Genomic DNA, 27,497 nt, shown 5'->3' on the forward strand with positions numbered 1-27,497 from the left:
CCCTGTGTGCACACACGCATCTCACTCCCTTCTTCTCTCTGTCCAGTCCTCTTCTCCATCCCTCTGCGAACGTATGGAAACACAAGGTCAAGGAGTGAGCAGTGTGGCAGGAGTGTACCTTGTGGTGGAAATGGGAGAGGTTAAAATGGTGAGGGGCCGGGCGACAGAGAGAGAGCATTTTCAGCCTTCCAAGAATCACGTGCAATGGAATCCAGCGTACTTGAAGGTGATTTGTACACTGCCGCTGGAAATTCCCAAGATTCTTCACTGGAGCTTAACATTTTCTGACTCCATTTCTTGTGTGACATTCATTTGCAGTTATATTGTGCATGCTACTCTTCTTAAAAACAAAATATGGTCTTTGACTAGAAATGTGTGGGGCAGGGAGAGTCTCATTTGCATATGGGTTTGAGGTACACTGAACAAGCAGATCTCTTCTTTAATCCTCTGGAGATCAGCTGAAGCATTTTAAATGATATAAAAGGTAATCCATTGTTTTCTCGATTTAGTTGAAAAGTACTCAGTGGCTGACACCTTGCTAGTGATGGCTGGTAGTGGTAGGTGCAGCTGTTGCTTTCTGTTTTCATTTTAAAGTTACCAAACTACTTCTCATTGAGGTCTTGCTTTTCCCAGTGTTGTTTTGTGGTTTCCCAGAAGGCAGATCACACTGAAACAGGGGAGCCGTCTGGAAAACGCACGTGGCCCTTCTCCCATGTAAACATATAGTCGTCTCTTCATTTTGTGTTACATTAGATAAAACCAGGTGATTATTACCACAATTTTTCTTATTCATACTAGGCCATCTTTAAGTCACTTTGAGGCAATATCCATAACAATAAATTGGGGAAAATAATAATGCTGACTTCAAAGGAGACAGTTAACTTGGATAAGCAGTATGTAAACTTTGGTGCCTGGCAGGGCCTCCATAAATATTGATCCCCCACACTGGCTATTGCCTTGCACCTACTGTGCAGCAGACATGGTTGGTGGTTCACAGCGGGGAGAAAGCAGTGAATACCCTTGCCCTCCCGGAGCCCCGCCTTCCCTCCTTCGCTGCCCCTCTTTCTCTCTCACTCTCTCCTTCTCTCTTACCGTCCCTCTCTTTCATGGGCAACCATGATTTTAAATTCAGATTTGGGCAGATTATGCTAAAGGTATTGTTATATCTTTGGATAACTACCAAATATAATGACAATGTCCCAGTGTGGCAATAATTAAATTGATTATATGGGCTACATATGAGTATCAGTTGCCTCTTTTAAGAGGAAAAAGGAAACATTTTAGCTGTAGGATTTATAATCTAAATATCGCAAATATTTCTGGGCCCTTCTTTCAGTATCAGTATTTTCACGAGAAATGAATTAAATTCTTTGTTTAATTAAAAAAATGGTTTTATGGTTTTTAAAAAAAGTAATATATTTTTCTTTAAGACATTCCAGAACCTATGCCCATGAATGATATTAAATGATATTATAAACATGTTGTTTTTCAGATGAGCCATAATTATATTTAATTTCTCTCCCAGATAGCATTTAAAATAGTCTGGAAGCTGCCATTTGAAGGATTTTATTTATGTTTGGGAAATGTTTTGGGAGTGAAGGGCAGATGTTTGGTTTTCTTTTTGTCACCTAAATAGCGCTTAGGCAAAAGCATTTGGAGGAGCAGAAAGGAGAAGATAACCTTTTTCTCAGCCATTACTTCATGTCAGCTGTTATGGAGTTGCCAGCATATGGCAGTATGTTGTTTTTAAGGAAAAAAAAAAAAGAACTCAAATTTCTTAGTTCTCTTGGAATAAGTCTAATAAATATTAATATAAGGGCATTATAATTGGAAAAGAATCCTAGTGTGGAGCTGGCAGACACATCTTTGGAGGTTAGCTGGGCAAGAAAAACCACCAAAGACAAAAAACTAACACAGGCAAATCAGTCGCCCTGGACGGGGCTGATGGCAGAGCACGTTAACATCTTAATAGTCCCGGTGGCTGGCCCGTCCTCCTGGTAGCCAACCGTGTGATGGACTCGACTAGTGACAGACCAAATGGGTAATTTCCGTGGTTTTGCTATCAGTCACATCTGCCTGACTGTAGAATAACCTGTAGTTTCAAGCCCCACGGTGGATTGAAGATTTTGGAGGTTGTGGGGAGAAATGTGAGGACAGAGTGGCTAAGGGTCCCTGAGTTACTGTAGAAGGGAACGTGAGATTGAGGTGGGTGCTGGGTCCTAACGCCGGGTCTCAATAAGGTGTTAAGGCAGTTCTTAGATTTCCGCAGAAATTCTGACTTGCTTGGGAGATACAAAAGTACATTTTATAAGTCCCAATTTAAATAATTTGATAAAACTTAAGTCATTTAAAAAACCAAAATGTCATATTGTAGCGCATACCTACTTACTCTTCCCAAAATGCATTCCTCAGAACATAGGCAAACACTGTGTATCATATCTTTTTCTGATTTAAAAGACAAACAAACAACTGTTCTAAACAATAACATAAATAAAACATGGGTGATTATTGAGGATGGGAGGGAGGGTTAGGCAACACTTTGCCACTTTCAGGGAGTGGTGACTTAGTGGTTCATTGACATCTCTATTTTGTCAAAAGATGAGGAGGTCTTACTAGGTCTTAAATTCAGTGGGAGGCCTCTACAGAGACAAAACTCCAGAAGCCCGTTAGGGTCCGCAGGATCGCCACCAGTCAAAGTGGCACACCTCAGCTCGCTGTTTCAAGGAGTCTCAGGAGCGCAGGGAGCCAAGATCAGTAAAATAGATTCCACTTGAAATGTTAGTGGTCATTAAATTTTATCACCCTGTTTTACTTGAAATTTGCAACTTAATTATAATTCCAAATTTATGACAGAATTAAACTGGAAAATAGAAAACCCCAAGAGGGAAGTATTCATGTGTCTGAATGTATGGGAGTTGATTGACTAGATATTTTCTTTCGAGGATAAAAACATAAAAACATGACTAGTTCTGTTTGTCCAGAGGCATGGAAAACACAGGTGTTCAGGGTTCAGCTGTCTCCTTGAGTCAAGTTTATTAAAAGCCTCTAAAAGAATAGATGCCATTTGGAAACATTTAAAAATGCAAAGACATAGTGTAGTCTTTGAGCTCAAAAGCCCAAATTTTACTCAGTAACAGAAAATTTTAAAAACTTCCTTGTGGAAATGAACCAAGTATGTGTTACAGATTTTTTAAATTGCTCCCACAAGGTGGGAAATTATTTTATGTGTCTCCATGCACCATCCCCTTTGCAGCTGACTCCATGAAAAGCCACATCTCCATAAAATGTCCCTTGGTGCCTTTGTCAGAGTCTGAGTTCTGGGCTCCCTGGGCACTGGGATTAATATGAAGAGCAGCTCGCATTTTCTTGTGAAGAATGAAAATGATCTAAGCACGTCATGATGTTTTGCAGTGCTGAGCCCATCTGAGAGTTTTGCCATGCCTCCATGAGTCCACTGTGGGTTGCACATCAAGTGATTACTGCAAGACTCCTTTCTATAATGTGTGTCTGCTTGTTCTTCTCACATCACATTCCCTGATTGGCCTTAAACTTTGTACAGATAACTGCGTCTCTTAGTTCATTCAGGCTGCTACAATAAAAAATACCCTAGACTGGGTAGCTTAAACTAGAAACATTTATTTCTCAGAGGTTGAGAAGTCCCACTAGAGGCTGAGAAGTCCGAGATCAAGGCAGATGCACTATCTGTATTCAGTGTTCATATTGGTAAACTTAGTAGGTGGTGAGGATCCACTTTCCTGATTCACAGATCGCCATCCTCTTGCTTTGCCCTCACGTGGCAGAGAGCAGAGGGAGAACTCTGAGTCTTCTTTATGCGGGCGCAACCCTCAGGACCTAACCGCTCCCTGATGTCCCTCCCTCCTAACATCATCGATCGGAGGTTAAGATTTCAGCCTATGAATTTTGGGGTCATACAGACATTTGGCCATAGCACCATGTTCTCTATTTTGTCTTCCATCTCCTGATAAAATTGACAGGTGTGAAAAGCAAGATTTTAAGGAATGAAACAGTCGTGAGCAACAAATTTAGAAACAGATGCTCATCAATAGTACACTTCTGGTTGAAATCGTTTCCATTGACTCATAAAACAAATCTCCAAGGTTTGAAGCATTAACAGAACATCACTGGAATAAGTTAAAGTTCTCACTTCAGGACTATCACCCATCCCCGCCTCTGGCAGTTTTTCCAGAGTATAAAGACATGCTGTAGACAGTTTCCCTGAGCTGGGGCCTTGAAAACTCGCTAAGATTATGTTTCACTCTGTTAACAAATACTTATTTAGCACTTCTTGATTCCAGTCAAGATTGGGCCAAATTGGCCCCAAAGGGTGATGGTCTGTGCGTCCAAGAAGGAAAAAAAACAACAACCCTCTGACTTGTTAATGAATGATATTAATAGCTAATGAGCAATTCTTTTGTGTCATGCACTGTGCTCAGACTCCTAAATATAGGTCATCTATCTATTCCTTATGACAATTCCATAAGGTGGATTCTGTTAATGTTATTGTACAGATGAAGAAGCTACTGAGGCTCAGAGCTTGTGCAGCCAGTAATTGTCCAGGCTAAGATTCATAGTAGAATCTGGCGTCCACACCACTATACTTAATGCCTCATGAATTTGCTCATGGAGAACTGAATGTCTACACTTTGTTTGTGTAAGTTCCTGGCCTTTCTTTTTCTTTTTTTTTTTTTTCATTTATTCCTTTTTTTTTCTACAAGAATGATTTGTTGGCAAACCAAATAAGCATTTAGTGTGATACAATACCAGCTGATCCCCCCGCCTCCTCAAAAAAGAGACTATAAGAAACTAAGTAATTGTTAGAAAGTGCCTGAAATAAGGCAATACTGGGGATTTAAGATTAGTGCAACTTCTTACTGCCTTTCTGTAACTTTGGAACTACAAGAAATGCTTAGGCTCTAAGCTAACATACACATGGCAATTGGGACACTGTCATATAAATATATATTTGGCCCTTGGCATGTGAGGAAGATTTTAATTCCTGGTGCGAGATTAGGAGCGGCCCAGTAATCTCGAGCACTTCTAGGAAGGAGAAGGGATCATTTTTCTTTTTCCATTCTGCACCTTTTCTTTTTGCTTATTCATCATGTTTTAAATAAACAGACTGAAGAAAGTTGTTATTAAAGCCCTCCTCGGGCTTCTTCAATTTCAGCTTTAAACCAGGTTCAAAATATTCTGGCAAAAATTAAAGGCAACATTGAAAATGTTTGCATAAATTTTAAATTGTGCAAAAAGTGATAAAACTAAAGTGAACTGAAGGAATGACTAATAAGCATCCCCTCTTATACCTTTGTCTTTTTATCATAATCAGTGATTATTTTGGCTTCAAAAATTGATTCTGAAGTGCATTTCTTTTCCAGAATATCTGAGTTACACTTACTATTCTAAATTTAATTTGTTCGAAGTTTAATGTTTACCATTAGAAGTGTGAATTCTTATTAGCATGCTAATAAATAACATTAACTGTTAACATTATTTCTATATTTGCTCATAAAATGAAATAGAAAAATATTACCTACAAGAGACTCCATGTCTTTGCTACATTCTGGTTGAAATTGAAACCCCAAGTTCTCATTTCGCTGTTTGAAAGAACAAATTTGCCACAAATGGGACAGGAGTAGAGGAGAGGCCATTGATGAGCCAGTGGTGAATCTGAACTCTGGCAGCCCAGGTCAGGAAGAGCGGCGCAGGCAACACGGTGGCCCTGCACAGCAGCGCGGCCAGCTGAGTTTAGATCCCTGCTCTCCCTTGTCCTTTCTGCTGGCAGTTCCCCCGTGGGGTTGACGGTGTGCGCCTCAGCTGGCCTAAGGCCAGATCCAGGAGTAAGAAGGACCTGCCACTTCCTTAAGAGAGGCAGAGAGCAAAAATAAAATCCCTCGTATTATATAGTAAGTAAATATAAAAATACATACCACTAATGGTTTTTATTTGAACGTTAAATTTTATTGTGTTTTGTTATACTGATAACTGACATCTGTTGAGAATAAAGGTCTGGAGTGCAGTCCTGGCGTGTCTCATTTTGAGAAGGAGTCTCCAGAGCAGTTTTCCAGTGTGTCCCCTAAGCTCCACCACACACACATGCACACAATAGCCCCAATGGTAATAAAAAGGCATTTATTGTCTATTTGCTCATAAAACTGCACTGTTAGCATATGGTATTTCCATTAGCTTCATTTTGCAGAGCTATTAAATATATATATTTAAAGGTGACCTTTAATTTGTTTTTGAGAGTTAGTATAGACTCCTTTAATTCAGGTGGACCTGGATTATAGTCTAAGCTCCAATATTAAATCACAGTGTGGAATTCAATACATTTAATACCTTCCAGTCTGTTTCTTTGAATTTAAATGAATAAAATTAATAATGTTCCCCTACTGAGAGTTTTTGTTAGCATTAAATAAGAATATTATGTGAAAGCACCCAATATAATTTTTGGCAAATAATAACCTTTCAGTAAATAATATTGCTTTTTATGATGCTGTAATTTAAACAGATGTTGTCATTAATAGCCACTGCACACATACCAGTGCCCCTTTTGTTCCTGAAATTAAACAGACCCTTTTGTGTCCCAGGAACTTTGCATGTGCTGCTCCTTCTCCCATGCTTTTCCCTTAGGTCTTTCGATAATGGCTCATTTTATCCTTTTTTTCCAGCTCACATGTCATCTCCGTGGGAACTTAACCTGACCCACCTGCCTAAAGTAAACCTCTGCCCCGGCCCACATCAGTTTCCTTATATCTTTGCCTGCTCCTTTGGACTATAAGCTCTGTGATGGCAGAAAGGCCTTATTTCCCCTGTCCATAACTATGTACCCAGTTTCCACTGTAGTGTGTGCATGGATGAATGGATTAATTAATTAAATGAACAAATGGGTGGTAGGGAGGAAGGAGAAAGGAAGCAAGAAAGGAAGGAAATACATTGGAATAAAAGAAAAAATGATGAATAAAAGGAATAAAGGACAAAAAGAAGAGACTTTGGCTTGAGGTGTTTTACATCTGATGCATATGTATTTATGCATATACAACCTTTAAATTTTGCTTTCAAGTCTAAAAGTTGCGTAAAGATTTTCTGGTCCCTATTTTTTCCTAATCCCTGGTCAGTGTGTTTTACCTTATCCTCTCCTTCCAGAATCTTCCAGGTTTGCTACAGGTGACCTCTGTGAGGTAGGACATAGTTTTTATAGGATATAGACACCTTAGAACAGAGGGTCATCATAGTTCCTGTGAAGGGCAAAGTCTAAATATTTTCAATTTTACAGGCAATATACTATCTCATAACAATTCAATTCTGCCATTATAGAATAAAAGCAACCACAGACCATATATAAAAAGAGGGTTAGACTAGGTTCCAATCATACTTTATTTATGGAAACTGAAATTTGAATTTCATGTAATTTTTACATGTCATGAAATGGTATTCTTTCTTTGATTTTATTTTCAGCCAAATATTGGGTTGGTCAAAAAGATCATTTAATTTTTTCCATAAAATAAAAGACACATTTTTCATTTTCACCAATAACTTTATTGATTTGGATATTTCGAGTATGTTGGCTATCTCCTGCTATTGGCTTCTACTCTTGTGGGTAGAAGCCAGGGGTGCTGCTAAATATCTTTCAATGCATAAGACAGTCCCATAAAAAAATTATTTGGCCAAAATGTCAATAGAACCAAGAAACTTTGGAAACCACTTTTAACACATTCGATCAGCCACAGCACCTTCTCCATACACTGCATTAATCTTTTGCATTTCAGTCATATTTTTACCTTTCTTGAAATAATAAAGCATAATATACCAAAAGTGTTGCATATTTTCTTCTCTCTTCAATATTAAAATGGCTACACAAAAATTCACCAATTTTGGTTAGTTTTTCTAAGTGCATGCTGATATGACAGCTGTCACAATAGCATCTAACAAAATTGTTTCATTTGAAGTTAAAGACAAGTACTTCTAGAACCATTGGATGGAAAAAAGTAATGAACTTTTTGGCCAACCCAATAAAAATGTAATAATTCTTCTTAGCTCATGGACCTATAAAAACAGTCGGTGGGCTGGATCTGACCCACTGTCCTACTTTGCTGACCTCTGCCTTGGAATGAACTAGTTTAATGGTTAGCGATCTCAAGGATGTTTGCCTTTTAAAAAATTAACTGGAATGTGGACAAAGAATAAATTTTTGAGTTCTTCCTCAAAGAATAAATTTCCACTGGTAGAATTTTTAAATACTTTTGCAAATGGAAGGAAAGTGTAATTTTGTGTAATTAGACCTTTCTGAACTCCTAATCATACACATTAGTGCTTCATTATCCACAGGTAAGGTTGTCAGTATTAAAAGTAGTTTTCATTACTGACTAAAACTGCCCAGGTGTGTCTAACAAGTGCTCAGCTCATTTATTCTTTCATTTCATAGACTTTGGAATTTAGGATCACTGTCTTTCAGGAATGATTTTGAAAACAAGATAATTGAGGATGTTTTGAACTAAATCACTACTCTTTATTTATAATCCTAAGGAGTAAAATGTTTTAAATTCAAGTAATTATTTTCCTAAAATTTGTGACTTTAAGTTGGGGAAGGAATTATTTTGGGGAATACTTTAAAAGTACAACATGGTCCCTTACCGGGTGGCTCAGTTGGTTAGAGCGTTGCCCCAATATGCCAGGGTTGCAGGTTCAATTCCTAGGCAGAGCACATACAAGAATCAACCAATGAATGCATAAATAAGTAGGACAACAAATTGATCTCTCTCTCTCACTCTCTTCTTTCCCTTTTCTCTCTCTAAAATCAATACAAATTTTTAAATATGTATATGATATTTTCTTCAAATGCTAGTATTAACCTTTTTTTAAAATTATTATAGTCCCATTAGTGTTATTTTTATAGTTATTACTATTTATAGTGCTTTCAATGATTTTAAGACAGTAGAGGTTTCCAACTCTGTTTCTTTACTCACATCTCTCTCAAACAGCCAAAGCTACAGTTTAACATTCCACCTTGGGAAGATGCTAGTCAGACTGCAATGAAATATCAGAAGGAAGCTCAATTGGAAGAAAAAGCAGTTAAGTATTTCATAGGTAGAAATATTTAAGATACTTAAAACTCAATAGTCAAAATACATTCACTGTATTTTACTGTAAGTCAGCCTTCAGGTATGCTTTCCAGAAGTGCAACTAAAAGCTAAGTTTGTTGGGTTTTTCCTCACGTTTCTTATGTATTAATAATACTGCACCATTGATTTCTCAGAGTACAGATAATCTAAGGTTAGCTTTAAATCCCTTAACTACCTTTCCCTTTCTACCTGTGTTTGTATATTAGGAAACAGAGATGATAATAGCTTTAATTATAGTCAAACTAAAGTAAGAAACAAGAAAAACTTAACTCACGTCAGCTAAATATATTATTTAAAACTATCTGCTTATGTCTTGATTATCCTTATCAGTAGCCTCTCTCTTTAGTATAGAACAGTGAGAGGTACCAATATGCAGAATCCCAAAGAAGGACTATGGGAATGGGAGTGAGAGAGAGTCTCTAATATAATGTTCCTAGTGCTTTAATTCCTGAGAAGAATTGAGGAAATGGCTTGCATCCAAATTAGGATGTGATTATTGAAATTGCTCAAAGGTAAGCAGTTTAATTCCAAACGTGGACTGAGTTCCTGTACCATTTAATGACTCAACTGTGTGACATGCATAGTGGCCAGCAATCAAGAGCTGTGATTCAAATATTTAGGAGGAAGGAGCTTGGGACCTAGGGTTCTAAGGTTATGTGCATCTCCTTGTGAACATTTTTTGCCTGGAAGCCCAGGAGGTATTTGCCCTTGAGGGAAGGGAAGATGTCAGCCTCAGGGAGTCTCATTAGGCCAGCTATGTTTAGTGACAGTCAGATGCACACCCTGAAAAAAAAGCATACCCTGTTGTTTCCCCAAGTTCTGTATGACATGAACCCACTCATAAATTGTGCCTTAATCACCACTGCACTGATTTGCATAAGAATTCAGAGCATACTCAGCTGATATATGACTAACCTCACAACTGGAGACATGCACTTTATTTCTTAAAATGTAAATCCTTGAAAAAAATCACATGTTGTGTTGGCTTCTAGGCTGTTGGCTTTCTCCCCCTACTACTCAACTCCAGTTCCTGTGTCTCTCTATAGGGACAGTCAATCTTTAAAATTACATAGGTTGTCATTTGCATTGCCCCTAACCACCATCATAGCCTTTATATTACCTGCAAATAAACTTTAGTTGCTCCCCAGTCCAAATGTCATTCACTGAACTCTTGTTACCTGGTTCCAGGAATTACACTGTGGAACTGAGCACTTCCAAGAGTCAGGTTATTTTCTGTCTTTTGCCCTTCATTTGGTTTGTAGTCTTATCTTGCAGGCCCCTGCCTATGCATCATACTGCATTTGTGCTTCAAAGAATCTTAAAGCAATTCTTTGTTTTCAAGGAAAAAAAAGAAATAAAGCTCATTGCATTGCTCTGTGGTCTGAAATATGAATGGCGAATCTGAGTTTTTTTGGTATTAATTTCTTCCAGTTGACTGGAAGTGTTTATAGGAATTTTAAGCAAAACCCTTTCTGAACGTCTGGCTACATCTTCCAGCATGAAATCTCTTGAAGCAAACCCACAGAGCCACATGTGCACATCTTTCTCTTCCACCTCACTTGCGTTCCCACCCCACGGACCCGTGCACTCATCCCACTTCACTGTAAGTGCAAAGTCAGCCTTTCCTGAACAGTGGCAAATTGAGGTATAATGGTCGATAATGGCCTCATAACAAACAAGATTGCAGACCAGAAATGCCAGCCTGGGAATATGGCCGAAGGACAGGGCAGCTGGGTGCCTCTGGGGCTCTATCGTGGCAATAGTAGTGGAGGAGAGAGCAGATCAGATGTGTGGAGCACATGCCCTGACTGTGTTCTTAAGTCTTGTGATAGTTCCTGCTTCTCATTTTCTACTTTTTGGGTAAAAAACAGATAAAAAGGAACATTACTGGGTCCTCCTTCTATGCAAGGGATCTTTTTAAACTGGCTTTTCTCTTTGATAAGTCAAAATGTGGAGGGATTCACATTGACAACTTTGTAGACAAAATCTTGATGTCTTGCCATGGTTTCCTTTTCAATATTTTGTTATTTTAGATCCCAAAATAGATTATTTGAAAAGGGCTCATAAGCAGCTAGTGAAATGAGTGTACAAAGGTTGACCACCAGTATTCAGTGATGGCTAAATCAAACCCTAGATGATCGGGAAAGCACTGCAAGCTGTCTAACACCACCCATCCTGAAGTTTTTCATGAGCATAGAGTGACTTAGTCTGACTTTTAATAGATCAAATATAATTTTAGGTATAGCTTGCTTATTCATTTGGTATATTCAAAGCCAGCCTCTGCCATATTCTATATTTTTTGATGTGACAACATGGCGGTTGGTTGTGCTTTTTATCTCTATTTTGTTTTTATTTACTTTAAATCATCAAATGCTGATCTTTTCCGGTGGTGGTTAATAAATGCCTCTTCTTTCTTTAAAATCTTGAAGCTTGGAAAAGAATACATTTGAAGTTATCTCTAGGTCTTTTAATTATTAAAAAGTGATTGGCAGTTTGTTAAATGTAATGGATTGCCATGGGGAAATGTGTCAAGGAGAGAAGGTACATATTTGCATTTCGTTTTATATTGTTCATTTAGGAAGTAGCAGGTAAAACGTGAGTGTGGATGAAACAGAGTTAGCGCTGACAGGGAAAATGCCACGCCGAGTTCTCTGTGGAAGAAGCCCAGTGGACTTTTCTTCCAGAAGAGAAGCTTTGTGCTTTTACAGCGGTGATGGGAGGGAGTCCCTGTTGTGGGCTTTTCTTTTTTAAAATTATCTGTCTGCTCTAGACATTCAGTCTTAGAGAAACTTCCAAAATCACTCTATACTGTACTCCTAAAGCTTCTTAGATTTGGAAGAGATAGAAAGTCTTGGTATATTTTTATGCTAGTATTGTGCTTTTTCATATGCTAATGGTTTATTTAAAGTATTCTTGGAGTATGTTGCATTGTTGTAATAAAATGAAGTCACTAGACCTGTTCGACTGTACTTACCAAAGACAGAAGAACTCTGATTAATTAGACCTATGAGGCCTCCAGTTCATCGCTTTGTGTGGACTCGATGAATCAGTGTAGCTAATTGATTGGCTCAGCTGAATCAAATAAACTGTTAATGATCAGAGATTCAGATACCACAGATCCATTTAGTGCTCATTTCCTAACTTAGCCTACAAAATGTTTGCCTGTTTCCAATGATACTAATGAAATTGCCTTGGTTCAGTTATAAACTCCAGTGTATACCCTGTTATGACCAAGCAAAGGAATATGTACAGCTCAAGGCAAGTTACTAACTTCACCATAAAAAGTTAAAATACATATTTTAAAGAATTTTTCTGTTGCAATTTACATACAATATTATATTAATTTCACTGAACAACATAGTGTTTAGACATTTCTATACTTTATGAGGTGATTCCCCTGTAAGTTTAGTACTACCCATCTGACACCATACTTACTATAATATAATTGACTATATTTTCTCTTCTTCACTTTACAATTCTGTGACTATTTTTTAATAGAATTCATATTTTTATAGTAAATATGCTATAGGATTCCCCCAAAATATGTCTGTCTACTTGATCTGTCAAGTAGACACAAAATGTTATGTCTAGCAGCATTATTTTCCCTTAGAAATAAGGGTAATTAATATTTATATTGGTGAGACCAGCTAGCACTCTCCATTGTAACTCAATGACTAAGCAGTGACTACATGTATAATCTCTAAGAGCAAACATTAAAATCGTTGTTTTATGTGTTTGTTAGACTTTTCACTCCTTAGAACTAAAGAATAGTGGAAAAGAGAATATCCAGTTACAAAAAAAGTAATAGCAACAAAACAGGTTATTTTCCCTAAGAACTTTTTTCCCAAAATACTTGAAGGAAATTTTACCTTTGATTGTTTGACCTTCCACTCCCAGTTATTTTTTTCCCTTTTTTGGTGTCATTTTTCTAGAAATATTTCATACAGGAGAAATAAATAGATTTGATTTAATAAAATAGTTTATTTACATAATATTCTTACATCTTATTTCACATGTTACATAGAGTAAAAGGATTTGAAGGGCCTTAGGTGGGCTTCGGAGAGCCTGCACTTCCCCTAAAAGTGTATGCAGAATTATGTGTGTGTTGTGGATAAGGTACAGTCCTGGTGAGAAGATCAAGTTCCATTAGACTCTCAAAGTCCACGGCTACAAAAATAAGAACCATTGGCTTATTGAACCCACCTGAAACATTATGGTTACAGTGAGAGCATCTTCATTATTTCTGGAGGTGTCTAACTCTTCCTGCCTCCTAACCCCGCTTTCAGGGTCCTCACAGTACTTTTCAGGACCCAGGCTTGGGCTGAGGGTGTTTGTGAAGGAGGAGTTGGGAAAGTGTTGAACCAGAAGCTTCATTTGAGCTCTAAGGTAAAATCTGTAGAAATTGAAGTTAGACTGCAATGACCAAACACAAGAACTGCAGTTCGAGTACGAGAGGGAAGAGATTAAGAAGAATATAATTCACTTTGCTTTAATTATATGTTAGGACATATACTCGCATTTTTATAGATTGTATTAGTGCCACAATATTGACTTAAGTTACCTCTATTTTAATAATAAGAACATGAGAGGAAGTATGCAGATATTTTGTTTGAGAGTAAGGATATACAGTAGCCTAATTCCTTTCTATACAGAATTATAATAACCAATATCGTCTGCCAAAAAAAAAGTCAACTACATTTAAAACTACAAAATACATTTCTGAAATTTTAAAAGCAAATTAATAAGTTTATAAAGACTAGGAGTAGTTTCTTTTTACTTATAGTCTTAAGATTAAAAAACTACAGTTTATACAAAGCTCACTAATTGGCTGCAATGGTTGGTATCCTATTATCATTACTTGGAAAATTGGATTATTTAAATTTAGGTTAATAAACTTAATGTTTCTCTTTCCTGAAATTTTCTGGTTATGTACTTTTTTTATGGAAAGCTGTCTTAGTACCATATTGGAATGAAGTCAGTTATAGACATAAGTAAATTGCATCAAAATAATTATTTATTGATTTGGAATGAAGTAGGTTATAGACAAACAGATGTAAGTAAATTGTGTCAATATCAAAATTATTTATTGATCTTTATATTTTAACAAAATGGAGTTTTTTGACCATTTCTGATTACATTCGTACGGACTAAGTGCTCATCTTCTTAGTCAGCTTGGACTGCTATGACAAATTACAATACCATTCACTGGGTGGCTTAAACAGCAAACATTTACTTCTTACAGTTCTGGAGGCTGGAAAGTCCAAGATCAAGGTGCTGGCAGATTTGGTTCTTGGAGAAAGCCATCTTCCCATTATGTCCTTAAATGGCAGAGAGCAAAAAGAGCAGCAAGCGTTCTCGTGTCTCTTCTTATAAGGACACTAGTTCCACCTTGAGGGCTCTATCCTTATGACCTAAATACTTCCAAAGGCCACATGTTCAAATGCCATCACACTGGGAGTTTCAGCATGTGAATTTCATGAGGATAAAAATATGTAGTCTATGACAGTACAAATCCTGTAACAAATATTCGAGTGTGTTTTTGTCAAACACTGAGATACGAATTTAGACATATTTTCATTCAATTCTGCTTTGACATCATATGAAATTACTCATTACATACCAGCTGTATATGTACTATTTTAAATATGCTAATCTCTAATAATATGTGCCCATAAATACATGTTATGAGAAAAACTTAAGGCCCAAACAATGGCTGTGAAAATATGGAGCCCTCTACGACAGTTCCTGTAAATATGATATGTCACAAAGTCTGTTTCTGTCTCTTGGAGGCATCTAATGAGGTTCTGTTCAGTCTGCAAAGGATGATCAAGTACTGCCAAATGGTTTTGTCCCAGATACACTGTGAATAAGATGCCTGGCAACAACATATCAGAGCCCACTTGAGACTTTAGGTGCATTTATCATGAAGCACTCAAATGTGACAGGACACAAGTCACCAGCAAAATAGCAGTTACTTCATGAAACTTTGGGTTGGAGGGGGAGGTCCTCTCAAATGTGCCAACAAAATGTAGTTAAACAGATTATATTGCTAAAAACCATCTGCTTTGTGCTGATTTTGCATAATTTGTTCATTTAACTCATGCCCACAGAGCCAAATGTTTAAAGGGTAGAAATGTGCAACCGAAGCCTCCCAGCCCAGGACGTGCAGGCTGGGTTTGCGGAAGTCCTCAGAAGGAGACTGGGAGTCCCTTTGGGTGGGCTGGGAGAGTGGCAATGAGGGCCTCGCTCTTTCTGCTCTCGGGTGTCCCGGCGTAGCCGCAAGGCACCTGATCTGAATGGCTCTCTGTACCGTACCTGTCCCTTTTTCTCGTGGGACTAAATGATTAATTGGATTAAACAAACAAACAAAAAAGCAAGATTTCATAGACTTCATGCAACTGCTGAAAATGGAACAAAAATGGCCTTGACTCTCCTCCCTCTCAAATTCAGCCCTTTGTGTGTGGTAAAACCCCCGGCATGTAGCTGTCAGCTTTGAGAAGAGAGGAGAATACAGCCATTGGATAGAGAATGTAGTCGTTTTTTTTTTTTTTTTTTTTTTTGATTCTTTAACTTTTTAAGCATTACTCTCAAGAACCCTTTTAAAAACCAGAATTTCTGTAAAACCTTCTAAGACACTGTAAGTAATGAAGACCCATCTAGGTTCAGGATTGGTTGCATGTAACATATATTTCTCATTTATTTCTCTTGCCTTCTTTCAACGAACAATTTACATGTGAATTTTATTGATAAAGTATTCTTATGTCTGAACTTTCCCTTCCTGTGAGGTCAAACTGTGTTGTGCACCTAACTGAGAACTGATAACATTGCTAAATTCCTTTTTCTGACCACTCCTAGTATCTACCTGTGGTTTATATATTCAAATGTATCTAATATTTTATATTCTTAAGTAGGTAAATAATTTTACCAATGCAAAATGGTAAAATCTATTTCATTTAGTAATGGAATTTACATGTGAACTTATGGTATTTACTTTCAAATTAAACCTTGTAGTCCTAACTCTTGCAAAGATGAGTAAAAGTATAATGATGCTTTTGTGTGAATTCTATTGTAGAGATCATCCTGAACTTTCATTTTTTACATCTTAATAATAATTATTACTAATAGAGAATAAAAAGACAAGCTATTACATAAACTTGAAATTATTTTAATAGCTTTGTTTTTATAATTATATGTTATGCTTTATTTGCAGGACCGTGTGAATGTGTTAGAAACGGTAAGTTGGGGCATTTTCTTTCTCCTTCTATCAGAGTGCTGATGTGGATTTCAGAGCACTCCCCAAAGGAAGCTGCCCAGAAAGCATTTCTAAAACTACACCTGGAATTCATAGGGCAAAATAAGCCAAACTGTACATGAAAGGTATGTGGGTACTGATTTCTAAAATGCAAAAAATATTTAAAAACAAAATGTGCACATTTAAGTGGCCATTTAGTGACCTGCTCTCTTTAGTCTGATGATGGCAAGATGTACTAATTTATGGAAAATATAATTAGTTTAAGTGTAATCAATACCCTGTATATTTGTTTCTGTATTTCTTAGTCACTAAAAAGACTGGTTGATAAACAATTGAGATGATGATGCTATTTATACTTTGAAGTCCAGATATTCAACTTTAAAATTTTTACATCGTTTTTACTAATATTCAGAAAATGATAAAAACTGGTCAGCCTTCTTCTCGATAACCTTACCTGCATGAATCTAGTATTAAAAAATGATTTTTAAAGTACATGGATGTAAAGACTACATGCTTCCAGTATTTGTAAAATGACTTATTTTAAATGATTTTTAGAATAAAAAGGGGACATGGCTTATTGTTTGACAATTAAAATAATGGTTAGATATAGTGTGGAATTTCCACCCAGTTTGCCACAGTTATGGAAAAGGCTTCTACTACAATGTTAAATGGAAACAAATTCAATATATAAAATCATGTGTACTTTAAATGATAACATAAAATGATAGGTATATGAAAAAAGAATACAAGAGAATGAGCAAAACTCATGAAAGTGACTTGTTAGTCAAGAATTAGGGCTGTGATTTCATTTCTTCTGTTTTAAAAGTTTTATATTACTTTTATAAATAAACATTTTTATAACAAAAACCATGTGGACTGGAAGAACAGTTAAATAAATTATGGTACCACCTTATGATGAAATATTATTCAGCCATAAAAAGTCATATTTTAAAAAGTAAATCTTGCCATGCTGTTATGTGAGGTGAAATAGTGGTATATAAAGGTATAATGGAGACTATGATGCAAGTATGAAATATGCACACTTAGTGTTAAAAAAGGACTTTAAGAAAGGACACAAAATATTGAGTGGCTTGGGACTAGTGGTGATTTTTATTTTATCTTTTTATATATTTAATGAACAGGAAAAAAAGAAATCTTTAAACAATAAGGCTAATGAAGAATGAAATATTTATTCTGTGAGTGTGAGGAATGGAAAGATGCTAATAGAGCACATTTTAGTCCTGTGTAAACAAGTGATTTTGATTGACAGCGTCCAGACCCTAGTGGGTAAATAATCTATTCCTTAGATTTAACTGGGCCATTTGGAAAGTACACTGACCTTCTCAGTTTCAGTATGATGACATTGTAGGTGAATAAAATGTTTAGTGTTCCTCCACATATATTTTACTTAACCTTAGGGAGTGTCTTGCCAACAGGATTTGGCTTATGAACTAAACGCTCTTTTTAAAAGTATGAACAAGAACAGAAATTTTGAGTTTGAAGACTTAAGTTCAGCAGCATACAAAATGCCACTTATACAACATTTTAGCAGATCACTTGTCTCTTGATTTCTTCATCTATAAACATGATTATAAGTGAACTTCTTATATTAGATTGTGAGAATTAAGAAAGTTTGTGTGAAAATGTTTTGGACCAACCAAATGTTAGCTTATCGTTATCATTATGTGATTGATTATTGTTTCTTATTTAAACACTTTAATTATACCAATATGCCACATGAAGCTGAAAATTTTATCAATAATGACAAAAAGCCTATAATTTTCATTAGTACTTGTTAGTATGTTTTGTTTATATAATCTCTTTATTACTGTGGAATAGAATTATAAATACCTTATTCTAAGGATTCCTTTAGGAATAAAGGTAAAAATAAAAAGTCATCATGAAAAAAATAAAATTGATTAAATGGACTAGGTTTTTTACAGTGGCAGTTTTCTCAAGATGCGTTTAATTTGAAGTAATTGAGTAAAACCATAAAAATGAATGTGCTCAAGTAATGTTAATGCTCAAATATTATGAAGGCCTTTGACTTCACATGCATTATAAGGAGCAGATTTAATGCATTTGGTAGACTACTCACCTGGTAAAGTATTTTATAGTTCATAAAATCAGATATACTGAAAGCAATCTCAAGATCATTTGTTATTCTCTCACTACTCAGCACTTACACCGTGAGAAAGTGCTGGTGGTCTCCATTTGGTAGGGTTGGTGGCTAAGGATACATGAGGCATTGAGTTGGGGGTAGATATTATGGTGATTGAAATCTGCAAAAGTCTGGAATTTCTTGTTTCATTTGGAGTATTTATACTTGATTGCTTTTAAAAGTTCACCAGTTATAATACATTATAAAAGATAAGATGGCCTTTTCATCATAATGAGCAACTTGATTTATCTTGTCACCAATTATCTGTATGCTTACTGTTCATTTTTCCTCCTCTTCCTCAACTTGTCCCTTTCCTCCTTCACTAGCAGGTAAGCTTCTTGGATTAGAAATGACATTTTACTTGCAAATGCTTCCCCAAGGCCTGTCAAAAATTTCTGTGTAGTGGACAATCGATAAATATTTGTAGAATGAAAAAGTGAATCCTGAATTGAAAGTGTATGACCTTCAAATAAGACTGTTCTTAGGAGTATAGGTATGTTACAGTACCAGTATGTGCAAGTCCATTAATTGAGGGGAGAAAATCCCCTAGAAGCAGATTAATTTATTCCTTCCCCCGCCAGCTTTTCTGATCAGCTCTGCACTTTATGTGGTGTTTCACAGAAGCTCTAACAATCCTCATTAAAGTTTAGTATGAATTTTGCTAAGGAGAAACCACCTTCAGCCAAAATATAGCAGGTGATTCCCCAAATAAAGCTAAGTGATTGCCTGAAAAAAAAAATCATAATTGAGAGCCTAATTCATGGACTATGACTGGGACCCAGCAGTGGATGTTTATTGGATGCTCTATAAAGCAGTGCATTGTCACTGAAGAGGGAAAAATACATTGTGATCAGTTCTCTCCTGTAACTTACACTTTAACTGAGAAGAGAATTTACTTACATGTAAAGAAATCAATGATGTAAGATAAAAGTACACTACAACACATGAATGAAACAGGTAATACATACTGTAGAAGCCATTATGAATAAGAAATAATTGTAAAATAAATTAAGACATCAGGCAGTGTAGGTTCATTGTGGAATATAATAGATTTTGTAGTTTGAGGTTATGATTAGATTATTTTTAGGGGACTGGATTCATCTCTGAATGTGGAGAATATGTCGTGTTGGGGAGAAAAAGCCAGGGAAGTCATTCTGTGTTGAGGATGCAATCAAATTTGGAAGGTAGTAATGAACAAAGAGTTTGTTAAAAGGATGTTTTTAAAGGGTAAAATCATGAAATCGTGACTCCCATACAAAAAAAAAAGAGTTCATGAAAAATGAGTTTGTTTAACTCATTAGTTAATGAGAGAATGAGTAAGATGTTGTAAATGACTGAACGGAACAATGAACCGCATATATACATAGGCACTAAAGAGTGCTGAAGGATTTAAAATAGATGCAAAGCTGTCTTCTCCACTGCAGAGGGAGGAAATCAACTGGACCTCCCTAGACAAATTTTTTTTTGCATACCTATGAACAAGAATTGTTTGCATTGCTATCAGTTATCTACAGCTCAGAGTTATAAAGAGCCCCAAAATACTGACAGGTACAAAGATCCCATGGAAGAATCAGACTACCAAGAAGAGTGCGTTAGGCGAAAACTACTTTTTATTGAAGACATCCAATTTGTTCCTTTCAAAGTCTTTCACATGTTTTTTATAGGTTCTTAGGCGATAGCACTCCAAGAACATAATAAGAAATCCTGGAGTTTTGAAATATGGACCGAGTAGTTTAGACTTGATATCTTGCATCAGGGATACGAATGGGTTTCTTCCTGAGTGCCAGTTCCTACTGGTCAGAACTCAGTATTAAAACATTCTGTTGGGCAGGCCTCTGGCTGCTCTTTTGGAAAGAGTGCTGTGATCAGCTTGCATTCCCTGTCATGTGCACTGCAGGGTTAGGAGGTGAAAGGTAGCACCACTATTAATGGTTTTTTATCTGGGTTGTGGCTTGTTAAGTGCGGTATGTAGGGACACGCAGGTAGTAGGGTGCAGGATAGAGCGGCACGGGGGGAGACTGCAAGCAGGAATAAGGAAGTGCACGTTGGAGGTGATCCAACTTAGGAACATGCTTGGAAAATTAGGGACTGGGGCAGTTCATGCCAGAAAGGTGGGGTTAAAGTGGATGCCTTTGACTAGAGCAGGAACTAGTGCACTTACAAAGTGGGAGGTTAAGGGACAGGAAGAATTATTGTCAGTATATTTCAAGTCATTTTGGGGAGTTTAAAGAGAATGTAAGGCAGTTCAGCTTGGAGCTATAAACTCAGTTTTTCATATCACCTCCCCAGCCCCCGCCAAACCTGCCTTTATTTTTATTTCCATTAAGACCACAGTAGTTTAGATTCTTATATGTTTGTGTTAGTTAGAGTTAAACATGACTTCAGTTAACAGAGAAATCCAAAAATAATAGTGGGTTAAGTAAGATAGAAATTAATTTTTCTCTTATGTAACAATCTAAATATATGGTGTCCATGGCAGATGCGGTGTCTGAAAACCAGACTGCAGGTCTTTTTGTTTCACCGTCCTCAGTCTGTTGCTTCCCCATCATGATCCCAGATGCCCACGGTCTCTCCAGCCCTTGAGTCTGCATTGTAACTAGATGGAAGGGAGGGAGAGCATGGAACTTCCCTTTAGTGAAAACTGGAAGTTGCACATACCATTTCTGTTCATCCCTATGAGCCAGAAGTTAGTGACATGATTATAACTAGCTCTAAGATTCAAAAAGAGAGCAGGATAAGCTATAGATTTTTTGGTGTTTCAAAGTAAATTTCTAAATATCTCAAGGTCAGAAATAAATTATAGTGGAAATTATAAAATATATAGAACTGAATGAAGATTAAAGTATTATGTATTCAAATGTGTATGGCACAGCAAAAGTAGTATTTATGGGGAAATGTAAAGGCTTAGATGTTCATGTTAGAAAAGAGGGGTAAAAACTGATGAACTTATTACCCAAACTAAGATATTAAAAGGAAGATACAAAAAACTTTTAAGAAGGCAAAGGAAAAGAAAAAATAGAGAAAAGACTATTAAAAAATGAATAGAAAACATGCATGCATAAACAAGTCCAGTAAAGTTGGTTGTTTAAAAAAATAAAAGACCGATGTCCAGCATGACTGATGAAGAATAAAAGAGAGAAGGTGTAAATGAGTAATGTTATGAATGAAAAAGAGAATATAACTATAGCTATTGGAGAACTTAACCCCATATAAAAGAACTGTGAATAATTTTACCATTATACATTTGAAAACTAGGAGAAATAACTAAATACCTAGAAAATATAATTTGCCAAAACTAAGAACAGTAACATGAATAGTACTATAACTATATTTTAGAAAGAAATACAAAGTTTTATCAAGAATTTTTAATCAAACTTTTCTCCAAAAAGGACCACCAAGCCCAAATAATTTTGTATATAGTAATATCAGATGGTCTAGGAACAGATCATTTTAGCTTCACAAAAGCCCCTCCAGAAACTGGAAAAAGAAGGAACATGCCCAACTCATTATGAGTTGGAATAACTTTTGAAACAAAAACCAGACATAGAAAGTATAACGGAAATTAAGGGACTTTTTCACATTAACATGATGCAAAAATATTATACACAAAATATTAGCAAAATAAATCCAGGAATGCATAAAAAGGATAATTCACAATGAACAAGTTGAGTTTATTCCAGCAATTCAGAGTTGGTTTAATAGAGAAAAGCAACCATTATGATTCACCATAGTGAAAGATTAAGGAAAAATAAACTTAATAAGGTCATCTCAATAAATGAATAAGAAACATTTATTCCCATGATATCATTATCATCATCATAAATCTTTTAACAAACTAAGAATTGAAAGGAACTTCCTTTAATTAATAAAGGTTATGAGAAAAAAATAAATGGCAGATATCACTGTAGCCTTTGAAAGTCTGTCTTGTAGGCCAGGAAAAGCAAAGGATGCCCCATTCCACAACTTCTCTTAGACACTATGCAGGTGGTTCTAACCAATGCAGTAAAAGTAGCATTATTTGCAAACAATGTTGTCTATAAAATTATGTAGGAATCTAGAGTTAATTTGTGAAAAATAAAGAGAGTTAACAAGCTTGTTTGACAACAAGAATGCAAAAGTCCCTTTACTTCTCCAGTACTAGCCCTGAGAAAATGTAATTAAAAGTATATAAAAAAATAACAAAAATGCAAAGTGCATAGGAGAAAATGTAATGACAAAAAAATACAAGTCCTTTATAAAGACAACACTCTAGAATAGCCAAGACAGTTCTGAAGAAGAAAAAAGGTAGTGGGGTTTTCCTAACAAATTCCAAACCCTATGAAAACTATGGAAATTAAGATAATGTAGTCTTGGCACAGGAATATATAAACAGGCCAATAGAGAACCCAGAAACAGAGATATGTGTACATGGAATCCTGATGCCTGATACAACCAGCATCACCTATTATGGGTGTAAGTAAATCAAAACACAACATAAAAAAAAATGGAAAGGAAAGCCACACTTAAAATATATTTGTAGAATATACAACTGACTAGCAATATGTAGCCAAATCAATTTGTATTTAAATCTTATTGCAATAAAGTCATAATAAACAACCCATATTTCTGGAAGGAAGGGAGGGAGGGAGGGAGGGAGGAAAAAGAAAGAGAAGAGATGAGGGGAGGGGAGGGGAGGGGAGGGGAAAAAGACGTGGGCCAGCATTTCAATTACAGAAGAAACAACATGTAAAATTACATTTCAGCTTAATTAATAATCAGGGAAATGCTAATTAAAACCACAAAGAATTGTCATTTCTTTAAACTGTATGTATCCATTTTATGTACTCTTTTATATCTATGACACTGTTTTACCAAAGAACAAATGAGAGGAAATTGGAACATTAGTAGAACTTTAAAAAAAAATTACAACAAAATGGTTAATGCTGTCGCTGACGGTAGCATTGGAAGATAGTTCAAAGAGAGCTAGTGAGTTACGGCATGGTCTTCAGACTGAAGTAGAATACCCCTGGGAGTATGCAAAGATCTTCCAAGGGGCGCTCAGCACAAATTGTTGTAAGAAAGGTTGATTTTTATATTCTTAGCTTCTACACACATTTTCTCCTAAAATGGCTCTGCTAGAAGAGGCCATGTTAGCATTTCTTCTTCTGCTCACGCTTTACGAAAGAAAGGCTTTCATCTCCTCTATCCTGAATCCCACAACGGCGTATTTCGCTGGGCACTTCAGAGTGCCAGACAATAGGCAATTCAAGATTTTGGTGCCTTCATGTCCTCCTTTAATTAAGTCACTCAGGTAAGGCATCTTGTTCTTAGCCGTACATATATTTTTTTTTAGCTCTTTTTATTTTTTTATTTTTATTGTATTTTTCTTCCCATTACCATTTGTCTCCCTTATACAGGACCCGGCACAAATAACACCCCTTTTTTATTACAAAATCATAAGCATGTAATTCTGTAACATAACTGTCACACTCAAGCACACCATATGACATTTTACATGAAATGTTCAAATTAAAACTATAAATTATTACACCCATATTATTACCCTACCAACCACAGTCAAGCAGGTGTTACTTCTGCCAGACCCTGTGTATTTTTAATAAGACAGAGTTGTATTAGATACATGAGGATTTGGGAATGGAGTGTTCTGAAATTGACATATATTGTTAATTGATGTTGAAGGGGAATAATGACAATTTTATGTAATGACCTAACGTCTTCCACCACCCTGTTATAACCGGAGAATGTATGTAGCTCCAGAAAACAAAACTAAGAAGTGTTGGGAAGACGTAACTAAAAGCTGCAGTGTTTCATTTCCTGCAGGTGACAGATCCTGATCTGGCCCAGGCCTTATCCAGTTATCTGTCTTAGAATTATAATTGAAAAGTGAGACAGTTGTCACAAGGACACAGCAACACATTTCATCAAATTGAAAAATGAAGTGAGACTATTTTCTGCTGAAAAGTAAGCCTGATTTGGCCAGCTGATATGACGAGGATGGGCTTTGCCAATCTGCAGTTCTAAGGTTTTGATGAAAATATAATTAATGTTAAGATAAAATAAATGTATTAAAATTTTTATACTGGTAGAACGGTATTAAAATTACCAAGATTTTTATTTTCCTGAATTCTTTTTGCGTATGTTGAGTTCAGTGAAATACCACTAGGTGAACGAGGAACAGTTGTAGTGATTTGATAGGTCTTGTAAATACAATCTTTTTGATATACTCTCCAGAAACAGTAAGTGAACAACTTTAATGACAACATTACAATCCTTTGGCAAGTCAAGTGGTTTCTAATGCTTTGCTTTCAACAAAATTGAAGGGAGGACCCAACTGAGCTAATAGATCATTGAAATTAATTTTTGATGACAGATCACTATGTAATCTTTGCATAAAACTAGGAAGGTATTCAAGAAATTGAGTGACATTGTTATAACAAAACCATTTTCATTCTTCTATACGTTTTTATGTGAATAACATTTCTCAGTGATTAAAACTATAGAAACAATACATATAGGTGAAATTGAACCCTGTCTTCTTTGAACAAAAATTAGCATTTACCCATAGATACATGAGCTAATTGAATACAGGAGAACAGGAAGCTATAACCATCCCATTAACAGATATATTTTTGGAAGATTTGGGGGTTTTTTACACTTACATTTAATTATTTTCTTAAAAATTTTAGTATACTTAATAATTCAATCCACAAAAATGTATGACAGAGCATTATTGTCACAAGGAGTTTTAAAAATGAGTTTTTCTCAATATATGTGTTTTATTTTTTTAAAGAAAGGAATGTAGTATGATAGGATAGCCAATAAAAAGTCTTGCAAATGTAAATATACTTTATATTAGAATAAAAGTCTATAAGAGAAAAAAGACTGGAAATTCAATGGGAAGAGGAACAATATAAAATTTAAAAGGATCTTAGTTATTTTCTAAGTGGCTAAATGGTAATAAAATTGTTCAACAAATTATTGAACTATTTAAAATTCACTGAGTAAGTTTATATGAGTAATAAAAGTTTTTGCAAATGTCAGTATTTACAATATTATAAAAATGTCATCCTTTGCAACTATGTAAACTTATGATGAAAACATTTAGACAACTTAAAGATGTGGGGGAGCAATGGAGATACATAGTTTAAAAAATTATTTAGGGTATATCTACGCAAAATTTTGAAAACCATTGCCATAAAGCATGTGTAATCATATCTTTGCGATTTGTAATTGTTTAATGAGCTCCTCAAAACACTGTTATTTAAAACAATCTAATCTCCCTTATCTTCAGCATATACTTACAGAGATATTACTTATAGGATAAATGCTAACCTGTAGCTATATGGAGGAAAACATATATAAATATGCTGGTTGTGAGAAAAGTTACAGAACACTGGAAAACTTTTGGAAATATGATTTTTATTTTTAAAAACCTGTTCGAGTCTCTCTCACTACTCTAAAGGATTCATTCAGCTAATATTAGTGGTAACAGGTTTGAACTGTGCATGCTAGGTATCTTCAAGATCTTGGTGTCCCAGAGCAGGGATATGCCAATATGTCTCTATGGAGATGGCTAATGCTGTGTACTCTTACTTCAGATGTCTGCCATTAGAATAGACAATGGCTGTTAGAGTTTTTATTTTTAATTTGTTTTTCTTCTCACCCTGGATCTAGCTACTAACTGTGCTTCCTCTACATGTGCAGTTTACTCTACAGGGACATGAGTTGTTGAAGAAGGGTCATTGTTCTTTGTTACAACGCTAAATACTGCACTAGGGTACTTACGAGTACATGGACCCAATAGAGTTAATGTACTTACTCCAGTGTCCCCATTAAGCTCAGGAAATAACTGACTTGAGTATGTAAATCTGGCCAAATAACTGTTAGTTATTTACAGTGCCTCTTCTAAGTGTTTGTAAGAATCTTGAAGCTAAGTAAAACTTGCCTTTATCTCTTTGTAAAGCCAGAACTCACTGTTTCAAAACCAAAGATCAAGTTAGGTTCATTTTTGGTTTTGCCAAGGCTACTTGCCTCTTCATTGAGGTTGCCTGAAAGGTTTAGTCACATTGGCTTTCCACCAAATAAAACGCAGTGTGCTCTGTACAGTTTTGACCCAGAATCAGGTGAATCTCAGCAGTCTTGGCTGAGCTACATTGTAAAATTTTGGATTTGTTCGAACTTGACACTTCCTGGGAACCCATTCAAACTGAAACCGGAAAAAGGTTTTGCACAAACCCTGTGCTGCCCGTTCTGCCAAGTTTCCCACTGCTCTAGTGTTAGCCTACCTTCTGTATATTCGCATCGAGGGCAAGCGGAAATGGCCTCATGAATCTCTCATGAGGGATCTTGGTTGCAACAATCTAGACATTCTCCTTTCAGCACCTTGTCCCAAAACACAGAGCCTGTATTCTGTGGTAGTCAGCTTTAATATATGTATGTTTTCCACTAACGGGGTCATCTTCAAAGGGTTAAATTTCTACAACATGACTGTGCTTATGGTCAAATGAAGAAAATGCTACTAAAACAAGTAAGTTCTTTATTCAGAGTTGCAACCTTGTGTGGCAAATGGTGATGACCAAATAAAAAACGTAAGACTTACTTCAACCTGCAATAATGGTTTCTTACAGCCCTGTCAAACTTTTCATAAACACGGTGACACAGGGAACATATCTTTGAGAAATTACATAATGAATATAACTTCCCCAGGAGCTGAATTTAGTATTATTGAATTGCTCAGTGTGTGGAGGTCAGACTGAGAGCTTCATATTTGATGCCGATAAGTAGTCATACTGCCTAACTGCCTTACTTGATAATGTATTTTAATAGTCATATTCTAAACACTATCAATAACAATGCATTCTCTGGGTAAAAAGCTCTTGGTTAATATTGAGATGTTAATATGAGTGTATATTATAAAACACAATAAAAGTATCTTTTTGCAAAA

The 27,497-nt window shown here is 36.0% G+C and overlaps 1 protein-coding gene across 1 annotated transcript in view; it reads left to right on the forward strand.

The window, feature by feature from the left end:
* CEP128 (centrosomal protein 128) overlaps positions 1–27,497 on the forward strand; it is a 336,595-nt gene that overhangs the window by 262,184 nt on the left and 46,914 nt on the right. The window contains exon 21 of the mRNA XM_054567190.1: positions 16,351–16,374. Coding sequence (XP_054423165.1) covers positions 16,351–16,374 — 24 coding nt within the window. The remainder of the gene's footprint in view (positions 1–16,350; positions 16,375–27,497) is intronic.

Source organism: Pteronotus mesoamericanus, unplaced genomic scaffold (genome assembly GCF_021234165.1).
Source record: "Pteronotus mesoamericanus isolate MK-2021 breed Mesoamerican mustached bat unplaced genomic scaffold, CSHL_Meso_final contig_182, whole genome shotgun sequence".
Classification (NCBI taxonomy): Eukaryota; Metazoa; Chordata; class Mammalia; order Chiroptera; family Mormoopidae; genus Pteronotus; species Pteronotus mesoamericanus.